General features: G+C 42.0%; 1 protein-coding gene across 13 annotated transcripts in view; it reads left to right on the top strand.

Annotated features, from left to right (window-relative positions):
- NRP1 (neuropilin 1) overlaps window positions 1-12376 on the top strand; it is a 158012-nt gene extending 145636 nt beyond the window's left edge. For 9 of the 13 annotated variants that reach the window (XM_074001382.1, XM_074001378.1, XM_074001376.1 and 6 more), the window contains 4 exons: window positions 3145-3416; window positions 3910-4006; window positions 7095-7145; window positions 9506-12376. In XM_074001382.1, the coding sequence (XP_073857483.1) occupies window positions 3145-3416; window positions 3910-4006; window positions 7095-7145; window positions 9506-9795 (710 nt within the window). In that variant the 3' untranslated portion in view covers window positions 9796-12376. The remainder of the gene's footprint in view (window positions 1-3144; window positions 3417-3909; window positions 4007-7094; window positions 7146-9505) is intronic. The other 4 variants (XM_074001383.1, XM_074001380.1, XM_074001379.1 and 1 more) reach the window with 1 other exon arrangement.
- Window positions 12377-13029: the final 653 nt, after the last annotated feature.

Raw genomic sequence — 13029 nt, 5'->3', positions numbered from 1 at the left:
GTGGTATTTGAGAAGCTCTGTTACAGGGCAGACGCTGTCTTGGGCACTGGAAATACACGTGTAAAGGAAGACGTCCCTATGCCTGAGGAACTCACAGTCTGATCATGGTTGGGAAGTGACCACAGTGCAGTTCAGTGAGGACTTCCAATGGCAGAGGCCAGTGACAACGGACCATGTAAAAGATGATGGAAGAGGGGTCAGGGAAAGCAGCCCTGTCCAGACACCAGCTGAGCTAGGCTTATTTTACTGGCTTGTGTTTGGTATGCTTTGCACAGGTTTTTGTATGGGAAGTAGTTAGGTAGAAGTAGAGTATGCATGACTTTGGGAGCTACCTCCTTGCCTAATGAGATTGACAAGGAAATTGATGAAATTGGATTCCTTCCATTTTCACTGAGTAGAGCAGAAGTTTGTGGATTGGATGTTTATTGTGAGTGTGTGTGTGTGCATGTGTGTGTGTATGTGTGTGTTTTGGGCAGGACACTGCTGGTTCTTTATACCATACCTTAAGTTGGTGATGCAGTGACCAGGAGGAAAACAGGATGGAGGCAGATAAAAGGTCCATTGGAGGGGCTGCCAGCTCCCTCTTTGTGAAGAAGTGTGGATAAGCTTCAGGCAGTGAGCAGCCCCTGAAGAATTCTAAGCAGAGGAGCAACACAAGCACATTTTATTTATTTATTTGTTTGTTTGTTTGTTTGTTTATTTAAGACAGGGTCTCTGTTGCCTAGGCTGGAGTGCAGTGGTGTGATCTTGGCTCACTGCAACCTCCACCTCCCAGGTTCTAGCGATTCTCCTGTCTCAGCCTCCCAAGTAGCCATACTCCCAGCTACTTAGGACTACAGCTATGTAGGAGCTACTACAGATGCCCACCACCATGCGTGGTTAATTTTTGCATTTTTGGTAAAGACATGGTTTCGTCATGTTGGCCAGGCTGGTCTCGAACTCCTAGCCTCAGGTGATCCAGCCACCTCGGCCTCCCAAAGTACTGGGATTACAGGCGTGGGCCACCACACCCGGCCACACAAGCATATTTAAAGACTACAGTGTGAGAGGGCAGGGACCATAAGAACTTCCTTAGGCAGAGGATTCTTGAAATCTGGCTTCTCTCCCAGTGCACTGAACAGGCATCATTTCAGAAGCCCTGTTACCTGGCAGATGCTGTGTTGGGCACTGGAAATACAGGTATGAAGGAGGGGGTCCCTGTGCTTGAGGAACTCTCTGTCTGGTTGTGGGTAGGAAGTGATCATGGTGCAGTTGAGTGAGGATGTCCAATGGGAGAGCATCCCTCTACCTACGTCCACTTCTCTCCTTCTTTCTAACACCCATTCTCTGACTGGCCTCAATAAACTTCGAGCAGTGAGCTCAATAAGTGGGATTAAGACATGGCAGCAGCATTGCCAATTTCAGTCTTTTTTCCATAAGACTGGGGGGACGGAGGCACAATGGGTGTATTTTTTTCCCATCTTGGTGGATTGATGGATCTTGATGGATCTTGATGGATCACCATCAAGGTGATCACATCTTGATAAATTAGTGGGCAAACAAATCCTAAGTGTGAATGGATCAGCTCAGTCACAGAGGACACCCTGCAAGGTCGGAGAGCGAGAGGGACATTCGTCCTGCAGTATCAAACCTACTAGAGTGGCTAGAGTTGCCACTTGTGAACACCCTTCCCTTATGATTCCACCCACTGGTTTGAAGAAGGGTGGGCTCTCACATAAGCAGCCAGGTAAGGAAAGGAAACTGCCCGTGAACACATCCACATCCACCTGGACACTGTTGACACAGGCGAGCAGAGAGGAGTATGTGCCCACGTGTGCACAGTGAGAAAGCACCTTGCAAACACACAAGCCTCTTGGGCAACAAACACAACCTCCTGCTGCCCATTGAGGCCCGAGCAGCAGATTCACACTTAATCAGGTGAGGCGTTAGAGAAGATGATTTCTATTTGCAAAGCCAACAGTGAAACATGGGTTGTGTGTTTAGACCAGGTGGTGGCAGGAGGAAATGTTCCCAGTGGGGGTCATTAAAAGTGAAGCCAAGAGAAAGTCCTCGCAGTTCAGCAAGTGTCTATGTTGCCAAAATGGCACGTTCTAATGAACCTCAACAAGGCAACCTTCCTCTCCTTGGGCCAGAAGCCCACCTCAAATAGAAGCAGGGCTCACAGGAGAGATGCAAGCTCTCAGGTGTGTTTAAGGAATTCAAAAACCGTGAAAACAAACTATGGGAAAAATAATCTGAACTTGAAAAAGTTTTTTTTAAAAGACTACTACATTATTAGGAAGAACTACAGGTTTATGATTATCAAGGAGTCATATTGACAGAAGTTTCTTTAATCAGAATTCCTGCTGCTCAAATGATAAATAAAAATACATCTCAATGATTTCATTTAATGCATGTGTTCACATGGATGCTGCTGTGCGATCTTAAAGTTGCATGAAAACAGGGTTTCTTAGGCCCAGCGTGGTGAATCATGCCTGTAATCCCAGCATTTTGGGAGGCCAGTGTGGGAGGATTGCTTGAGACCAGGAGTTTGAGACTAGCCTGGGCAACACAGGCAACAAAGACTCTATCTCTTCTTAAAGAAAAAATTAATCTTTTTAAGAACTATCTGAGCATGGTGACACGGGCCCATAGTCATAGCTACTCAGAATGTTGAGGCAGGATGATCACTTGAACCAAGGAGTTTGAGGCTGCAATGAGCTATGATCGCACCACTGCATCCCAACCTGGGCAACAGGAGTGTCTAAACATAACAAATAAATAAATAAATAAGGTTTCTTCTTAGAGAGCCAGGCGTTTTCAGTCCAGGCTATGCACAGACGTTGCTTTCAGTTTGCTTGTGATGGTGCAAATGCCAGCTTGAGCCATAGCCTGTGTCCATATGAAAATGTATTCCATTATAAGTAGTATCCTAATTAGTGCCACTCAGCCTTCCCCTAATCAAATGTCCATTTTGCAGGAGCTGAGAGCAGGGCCTCAGGTGCCCATGAGGTCCCCAAGTGTGCACACTTCTCCCTTTCCACTACATATTTGAGTTCTTGGCACTCAGCGCAGGAAGCTTTTGATTAGTGAGACTTGAAATAAGAGAGATAAAAGTGTGGTAATCCTGGCCACTCTCCCTAACACAGTTCTTTGTCATAGCAGGAGATGGCAACTTCATCTATTCCCAAGCTGATGAAAATCAGAAGGGCAAAGTGGCTCGCCTGGTGAGCCCTGTGGTTTATTCCCAGAACTCTGCCCACTGCATGACCTTCTGGTATCACATGTCTGGGTCCCACGTCGGCACACTCAGGGTCAAACTGCGCTACCAGAAGCCAGAGGAGTACGATCAGCTGGTCTGGATGGCCATTGGACACCAAGGTGACCACTGGAAGGAAGGGCGTGTCTTGCTTCACAAGTCTCTGAAACTTTATCAGGTATGACCTCTTCCCAAGGCTGGAAAGGGCAGTGGCTGCAGGAATACTGAGACGATATGTTGGAGGTTGTGCAAATGAGATGCGGGAATTATTCTGAAATTATTTCCAGTGTTTCCCAACCCTGAGATATTGCTGCAATGATAACCACCTTCATAGCAGATTTCACAGTCTCCTATATTGTAGGAACAGAACCAATTTGCTGAGAAAGAACACAAAGGACTTCCATGTCATCTATTTCTGGGCTTTCACAATGTATCATTCCTTTTGTTTGCTGCTTTCTCCCATTTTAAAGTTTGTATTATAAAAAGAGAGTGTGAGGAGAAGGTGCATGCCATCACCAGGCAGCTAATGTGGATTGATGAGTGAAGTGTGTGCTTACACTGAATCTGATGAATTTAATTTATGTGTCATAGCGGGAGCTGAACAAGCATTTGTAAACTCTGCCACGTGAGATGAGCATTTCAATACTGTGAAAATGATCTTATTTTGTTAGGTGATTTTCGAGGGCGAAATCGGAAAAGGAAACCTTGGTGGGATTGCTGTGGATGACATTAGTATCAATAACCACATTTCACAAGAAGATTGTGCAAGTAAGTATGAGCTGCTGTAGAAACCAATGGAGTACTTGCCCAGGGCAAGACTCTTGCCAAAGTGGTGGTCTTTGTTTTGCCCATTTCTACTTGGAATTTCCGTGTGGCCTCTCGACACATCATAGGAAATGCATATTCTGGTGCAACAGGGCATAAAATCAGCCCAATTTACCTGTGGCTGTCCCATTACCTACCCTAGGTCCTTCATAATGTCTGCTTGATACCTACAAAACTCCACAAATAATGCAGAATCCAAAGAGTATAGCTAAGAAGACCCAGCTTACAAGCTGTATATGCCATACGGAAACATTTTGATGAGCAGCGGAAAGTCAGACATTGGATAATTCCAAATATCTGAGTGTATAAACAAAACAGCAAGCCTCTGAAAACTTTGATCAGGACGAGTTTAATTAAGAATACATTGTTAATGAACCATAGAAGCCATAATTCTTTGCTTTATTACAAATAAGTAGATGTTTCTGACTTTTAAAATAGCTGAAATGGCTTAAAAGACTTAAATGAAATTCAGAAACTTGGCCTAGTATTTCAGAGTTGGTCTTTATGGTTCTTGTACTAGGTGGATGTAAGACATAGAAAACCAATTCATATTCCCTAGTTCTTGATATATAATTACAAATAGCATTACTAATGGCAGTGTAATAGCATGGTAATTAGTCTTAAGCTCCATTTGCTACATTGAAACTTTTGTTATACATCATTATATAATACGATGTTAATTATAACAAAATGGGATAAGCCTTTTGGGCAAATTTAAGACAAAGGAGGCCTGTTGGCTGTAATGGGGGTTTTGGTCATTTCAGCAACTTACAAAGCTTTTATTATATAATATATTGGATATATATAATCCCTAAAGTGGCAATAATTTGATAGGATCCATTGAAGAAATTGGGCAAAAAAAAAAAAAGGAGCAATGAAGAAAGGCTTGCTTCTTCATACATTAAAGGGAATCTGCTTCGTGCCACCCTACTTAGCAAATCTTCACAAGAATGATAAGGCTTAATAGTTTAGCTGCAACTCCTTTACAAGTTACCCACATCCATATCTACACTGCTGTAAAAATGTGTATTTCATGTAGTAACACAATGTCTGTGATATCTTCACTTCTCCATTCCAAAGTGAGAATGATGATGATGATGTTTTGGGATGTGAGAGCAAACTCCACAGACTAAAACAAAGAAACGAAATTCAATTCAGTTCAACAAGTTCTGACCACATACCATATGCAAAGCAGCATGCGGATGCTCCAGTGAAAGTACATGGCTGAGCCAGGCGCAGTGGCTCACGCCTGTCATCCCAATGCTTTGGGAGGCCAAGGTGGGAGGATCATTTGGGGCCAGGAGTTTAAGACCAGCCTGGCCAACATGGCAAAACCCCATCTCTACTAAAAAATACAAAAATTAGTTGGGCGTGGTGGCACGCACCTGTAGTAATCCCAGCTACTTGGGAGGCTGAGGCAGGAGAACTGCTTGAACCCAGGAGGCAGAAGTGCAGTGAGCCAAGATCATGCCAGTGCACTCCAGCCTAAGTGACAGAGCAAGACCCCATTTCAAAAAAAGAAGAGGAGAGAAAAGGAAGGAAGGAAGGAAGGAAGGAAGGAAGGAAGGAAGGAAGGAAGGAAGGAAGGAAGGAAGGGGAGAAGGAGAAAAGGAAAGAAAGAAAAGAAAGAAAGAGAGAGAGAGAAAGCAAGAAAGAAAGCAAGAAAGAAAAAGAAAGGAAGGAAGGAAGGAAGGAAGGAAGGAAGGAAGGAAGGAAGGAAGGAAGGAAGGAAGGAAGGAAGGAAGGAAGGAAGAGAAGGAAGGAAGGAAGGAAAGAAGTAAGGAAGGAAAGACAGGACACAGCTGAGATATCTATGGTACTTTTTCTTTTCTTGTCATTTGTCCATTTAGCTGTAGTTGCTGCCAGGCATTGTAGTGGGAAAGTCACAACTAGAGCTCCATTAAACCACTTTATTTGTTTATGTTGCTACCAATAAAAATATGTGTAAGAAAATTGTACAATGATTCATCAAATATGCATCCTTGAACATCTGAGTGTGGATACTATGAGATTATCAACTATTTATTAATCTTTCATTCATTCATACATACAACAAATATCTATTAAAGCATCTATGATGTGCTAGACACTGTTGTAAATGCTGGAATATAGCAGTGGACAAAGCACTCAAAAATTCCTGCTGTGTACTTAGTACCACAGGGATACCAAAACTTTACTTCTTCGATAGCTATTTTATGTATTTATCTATTTTTGTAATACACAGGACACAGTCTCTTCCCTCAAAGAGTTGACATCCTATTCGAGAAGCAAAACTAACACACACCAAATTTAGGAAGCAGTTTTCTGCAAACTATAGGATGGTCGCCGTATGTACAAATCTGCTTCAGTAGAACCTATGTTCACCGGATTTTTCTTCCACATTTCAGATGCCAAAACCATGTCTCTTCCCCCTTCTCTCCTTTTTTTTAAAAAATTTGTTGTTGTTGTTGTTTTTGCTTTTTTGAGACAGGGTCTCGCTTCCATCACACAGGGTGGAGTGCAGTGGCACCATCATGGCTCACTGTAAACTCCATCTCCTGGGTGCAAGCTCCCCTTCCACCTCAGCCTCCTAAGTAGCTGGGAAGCTAATTTTTTTATTTTTGTAGAGGTCTCACTATGTTGTCCAGGCTGGTCCTAAACTCCTAGCCTAAAGTTCTCCTGCCTTGGCCTCCCTAAGTGCTGGGATTATAGGCATGAGCCAGCACACCCAGCCCACCGTTGTCTCCTAAAACAACAGACTCTGCTAGCAGCAGTGCTGCCTGGATTTAGATATGGCACCTTAAAGGCAGTGTTGTGACGTCACATCACCAATTTCCTGGTCATTTATTGATCTATTTGGTGGGTTCTGGTTGAACTAAAAAATCCAAAAGGAGCCCAGTAGAGACGTGTGTGTGTGTGTGTGTGTGTGTGTGTCTGTGTGTGTCTGTGTGTGTGTGTGTCTGTGTGTATGTACCTAAAGGTTTGTGTAGTTTGGTGCATTATATTTTGTTGGCAGTTCAAATATCTCTTTCAATTTTGTTTGACTTGTCAGAACCAGCAGACCTGGATAAAAAGAACCCAGAAATTAAAATTGATGAAACAGGTAAATTTGTCTTGCTGACCAATTTTTTAAAAAAATTTTTACTATGGCTTTCATTGTGTTTATGAAGCAACTTTGTGGAACTCTAATACACCGGAATGTCAAAAGTTCAAATGAAAAACATCTATGCCCATGGCCCTGGGTTGGTGCTGTGGGTCGGATTGTGCCCACAGAGTACCCACTTCCGAGCTGCCCGTAAGACTTGGGGAGCCTCGGTGACGGTTCCTGCTTGTACATACTTGGTTAAGCCTGGGAAGTGTGCTCACCCTGGCCCTTCCCTGCCCAGTCTAGAGGTGGAACATAAAGGATAATCAGCTCAAACACACTGAGTTTATCACTACAAAGAAAGAAAACTAGTGAAGACGATTTCCATACATGGTTATTTGAAACCAACCAAAATTATTGTCTCTAGTTGATATCCAGCTAGGATCTTTAAGAGACCAGAGCCCAATTTCTGAGATAATCCATTGTGTTTGATTCATCTTTTCCCATCTTCCTCTACTAGAACCTTGGTTTTGTGATGACGATGATGATGATGATAAGAAGGATTTATTGAAGAGCTAGTATGTTCTGAGCACTTTACATACCTGATCTTTTTCTTTTCTTTTTTTCTTGAGACCGAGTCTGTCTCTGTCACCCAGGCTTGGAGTGCAGTGGTGTGATCTCAGCTCACTGCAGCCTCCACCTGCCAGGTTCAAGCAATTTTCCTACCTCAACCTTCCAAGCAGACTACAGGCCCACACCACCACGCCCAACATATTTTTGTGTCTTTTGTAAGATGGATTTTGACCATGTTGCCCAGGCTGGTCTCGAATTCCTTAGCTTAAACGATTCCCTGACCTCAGCCTCCCAAAGTGCTGGGATTACAGGCATGAGCCCCTGCACCCATCCTACATACCTTAGCTTATTTAATCCTCACAGCAGCTCTAGGGTTTGTATTTATCCCCATTCTACAGATAGTGAGACTGAAACTTAAGTACCATAGCTAATTGGGTGGCAGCCTTACACTTTAGCCTGATTAACTATAAATGTGTGTTTTTGTTGAACGCTGCTTGGTGATCAAATGCAAGACCTTTGATCAGAGTTAGGCCTTTCCTGGTATAACTCTATTCCCAGAAGTTTCCACATCTCCCAGCCAGCACTGTGTGCTGTTGGATACTTGCTCCAGCATCACTGACAGCTGCTGTGGGTAGTGCTGCACCCTGATCATCAATGCATGTCGGCATCTGTTGCCGTTAGAAATGGGATCCTACTTTATGGCCAGTCGTGGACTTCATACAGGTAAATAAATATGGCACCATGCTGTTAGTAATATGAACACATTACCAAGTCCACACAGAGATATAAACTTTATTAGAGGTTGTTTCAAAACAATATTTCATCAAGGGAGAGAATATTAATATGTCCCAAGGCTTGTTTTCTCTTGGTTAGGGACTTGTGTCTCATATTTTTAGTTTTCTTTGATTGGAATCTTTGTTGATCAGAACACCATTAAGTAAACCCCAGGCACATTGTGCGTTAACATTTTCATCCCGTTTCTAGTACCAGGTAATTAGGCTGAAAGCTGCCATGTTAACAATTTCTCCCATTCCACTCTAAAGAAAACAAGTCCCCAGTGACTGAGCTGCAGAGCAGTGCAACTGTCTCCGGTTAAACTACCAGGGCTGCAAAGATGCTGATGATTAGTAAATGTCTTCTATTCGGCATGACAGACACGGTTTTCTCGATTTGAGCCACACTCTGTTTACATGTCAGCAGCAAGCATTCTCTTGTTCTAAAAAAATCACTCCTTCTTTACTGAAACTACTGTAGACTTTGGGCAAAATTTGTTTGACTTGAAGATTTCCCATATGGGAGAACAAACACATGCATAAACCATGCCAGATCCTGGAAGCAGCACCACATAGAAGGGCGGCCATGAAGGTTTTTCTCGTGCCTGTTTTGGGATTAGGTACACGCACTGGGAATGGTAAAATCCCCTTGCTAGACTAATGTGTGACTAAGCATTTTGCAAAACTTAATGACCACATATCTAGCCAAGGACTGTAAACACAGATTACAATCTAGGACAGATGGGGCAGCATGAAATCTGAATTGGATGAGCATGGAACCTCCCAGTTTATCCAGAACAGGTTGTTTCCACGTGCTAAGCAGTCTGGCAGAAGCCCCAGCGCCCACTCCCCACTACCACTTCCCACTCCCCACTACCACCTCCCACACTTCCATTCCCAACAATGAGTCAGACATGACAGGCAAAACTGGGGTGTGCAATTTGCTCCTGTTTCGTTTCTTTCTATTTTTCTGTCTGCTTTCATCTGGTCCGTTGGCAGTGCTCACGGAGACAATCTTGTTATTTTCCATAGGGAGCACACCAGGATATGAAGGTGAAGGAGAAGGTGACAAGAACATCTCCAGGAAACCAGGCAATGTGTTGAAGACCTTAGACCCCATCCTCATCACCATCATAGCCATGAGCGCCCTGGGGGTCCTCCTGGGGGCTGTGTGTGGGGTCGTGCTGTACTGTGCCTGTTGGCATAATGGGATGTCAGAAAGAAACTTGTCTGCCCTGGAGAACTATAACTTTGAACTTGTGGACGGTGTGAAGTTGAAAAAAGACAAACTGAATACACAGAGTACTTATTCGGAGGCATGAAGGCGGACAGTGATGAAAAGACAGTCAGAGGACGGAAGTGGAAGGACGGGAGTGAGCTGGGGAGCTGTTGATCTTTCACTATACAGGCTGGGAAGTGTGTTGATGACCACTGAGCCAGGCTTTTCTCAGGAGCTTCAATGAGTATGGCCAACAGACATGGACAAGGAGCTGTGTTCACCATCGGACTCATGTACAGTCAGCTTTTTTCCTGTTGGTTTCATTTGAATAATCAGATGCTGGTGTTGAGACCAAGTATGGTTGACATAATCATTCATTTCGACCCCTCCTGCCCCCCCCCCCCGCCTCCTCTCCCTTTTATGGATTCTTTTCGGAAACTGTGCGAAATCCAAGATGCTGGCACCAAGCGTATTCCGTGTGGCCCTTTGGATGGACATGCTACCTGAAACCCAGTGCCCAGAATATACTAGAATCGCCGCATATCAGTGGACTCCTGAAGTTGTACTTGTGTATAATTGCCTGCGTCGTGCATAGGCAAAGAAGGATTAGGCTGTTTTCTTTTTAAAGTACTGTAGCCTCAGTACCAGTATAGTGCATCAGCCCTGTTTACGAAGCAATACTGTCCGATTTTCTTGCTGTTTTTCCAGTGTTGTACTAAACCTCGTGCTTGTGAACTCCATACAGAAAACAGTGCCATCCCTGAACACGGCTGGCCACTGGGTGTACTGCTGACAACTGCAACAACAAAAACACAAATCCTTGGCACTGGCTAGTCTATGTCCTCTCAAGTGCCTTTTTGTTTGTACTGGTTCATTGTGTTACATTAACGACCCACTCTCTTTCTTGCTGGTGAAAGCCCTACTCTTTAATCAAACCCTGGTGGCCCACTGACTAAGAAGAAAGTTTATTTTCGTGTGAGACGTCAGCCCCTCCGGGCAGGCAAGGGCTCTGAAGATTTGGCAACGTGGCTTAATTGTTCTGCTTTTTCTGTAGTTCAATTTCATGTCTCTTGACCCTTTTGTATAAAGCTGCAATATTCTCTCTTGTTGTTCTTTCATATGGAATGTATTTTCAAATGTAAACTCTTTTCTCTTTCTCTCTCCTATCTCTCTGTCTTTTTATCTCTCTTAAAATTGGAGGATTTGCCGTTGTCCAGAAAAGAAACTTGCAGCTTTAACCTGCTGGGAATGGCAAACGATTTTACTAGACTTTATGTTTAAAAATAAATAAATAAGGGAAATTCCTAACTTTGCCCTCCAAAGTCTAACTTTGGTTTTCTTGTTAACTGGTTAAAGTGACAGTATCTTTTTTCCTTATCTATTCTGTTCAAAACGACCTCTGATAGAAATGTTGGCATTTAGTAGAAATAGTGGTAAGTTGAGGAAAGAAATAATACAAATTGGCTTTCAAGTGAGACCCAAAGGAAGAACTGGATAAAATCTTCCAAATATCCAAAAGCATGAGATTTTTCTATCCAAATATGCAAAAATGACCCAAGAGAACCTTCTTGTTTTGCTTCTGAGTCAGACAAGGGAATTGGAAGGAATAACAGTTAATTTAAGAATTAAACTATAAATCCTGATGCCTGGGCGTCAAGTATTTTAAGATAAGAGGGGGAAAAACATAAAGTCAAAACAAATGGTTTACAAAATTTATAAAAGCAACCTTGAAAAAATAGACTTAAATGAATGCTTCTAGAAATTTCCAGCGGCTTGCAAAAAATAAGCCTGCCTTAGGGCTGGCAATACCTAAGCCTCTAACAGCACAGGGAAGCAAATATCTTACCAGGCAGCCTATGAATTAACCCAAAGAAGCTTTGGTGGGTTTTGGTGCATTTTTATCATGCCATGTTGGACATGAGATTTTTTAGATCTTCCTCCCTTCCCGCATTGCTAGACGTCTCGCTCAAAGACATTTGTGGGAGTCACATTTGCATCATAGATGAGACAGTCCATTCATCTTAGTTAAATTGGATTGAGAATGCCTTTTGTTTCCAGGAAAGTATTGATCACCATGAAAGAAGAATAGTTTTTTGTCCCCAGAGGCATTCATTTAGTTGATATAATCCTACCAGAAGGAAAGCACTAAGAAAGACTTGTTTTTTGCTTTTAAAGGCAACAGACTTAAAGTTGTCCTCAGCCAAGGAAAAATGATACTGCAACTTTAAAATTTAAAGTATCTTGCACTGATAAATATATTTAAAAATTATATGTTTATAAAGTTATTAATTTGTAAAGGCAGTGTTACAAAATGTTCAGTTTATATTGTTTTAGATTGTTTTGTAATTTTTAAAGGTGTAAAATAACATATTTTTTCTTTATGGAAATCTATAAAACTTTCTGTAGTAAAATGTTTTCATTTTACTGGTATATTATTGCTTCATGTTTTGTACCATCATAAGATTTTGTGCAGATTTTTTTTACAGAAATTATTATTTTCTATGACAATATGACACTTGTAAATTGTTGTTTCAAAATGAACAGCGAAGCCTTAACTTTAAATGACATTTGTATTCTCAGACACTGAGTAGCATAAAAACCACATAGAACTGAACTGTAACTTAAATTCCAAACTATGACTACTACATTCCAAAGAAACAGTTGAATTAAACATTTTCATAAAATATCCCACACCTGATGGCTTTTATTATATTAGCACTGTTCTAGTTAAAGAAGTTGGTGACATGCCACCATCCAATAACTTTCAAGATTTTTTAAAGTTCTCTTTTTTAAAATATTCTGATAAGGAGAGAAGATTAAGAAGACATTTTCCGAAAGTAGAATCTCAACTCAAATTGGACCCTGTCATGATAAGGAGTACAGAATTTGACGTTAGGAATGGAAATGTTTAAATCCTAAATTGTGTGTCAAATGTTCTATATTTCATTTGGTAAAGTTTCTTTTATCATATTCACTCATAACTTGGTAAGTTTTGTTCTTGTAGAAAATAGTAATGAGTCTGGCAGTATTTATTCATGCACTCATGCTACGTTTAGGTAATGGGAAAAGTTGGGTAGGACATTACAACTGGCTGTTTGGTAATTCTTAGGAAAGTTTTTATTCCATCTGGAACCAGAATAATAGGAAAAATAATAACAACAACAAGGACAACAGAAGTGTCCAGTTAAAGGGGCCCTTTTTACAACAAAACTGGCCTAGCTTAATTTCTATTACTCACAGACCAATAAGTCTTTCTCCACTACCATCCTCTGACTGTAGGAAAACTAATTCCTGGAAGCACAGGAACTCCCTGAGGAGTGGGCTGCTTTGGACAGCC

This window comes from Macaca fascicularis, chromosome 9, assembly GCF_037993035.2.
Source record: "Macaca fascicularis isolate 582-1 chromosome 9, T2T-MFA8v1.1".
Lineage (NCBI taxonomy): Eukaryota > Metazoa > Chordata > Mammalia > Primates > Cercopithecidae > Macaca > Macaca fascicularis.
The sequence above is the reverse complement of the archived record's forward strand: the minus strand, read 5'-3'. Positions and strand labels throughout refer to the sequence as shown.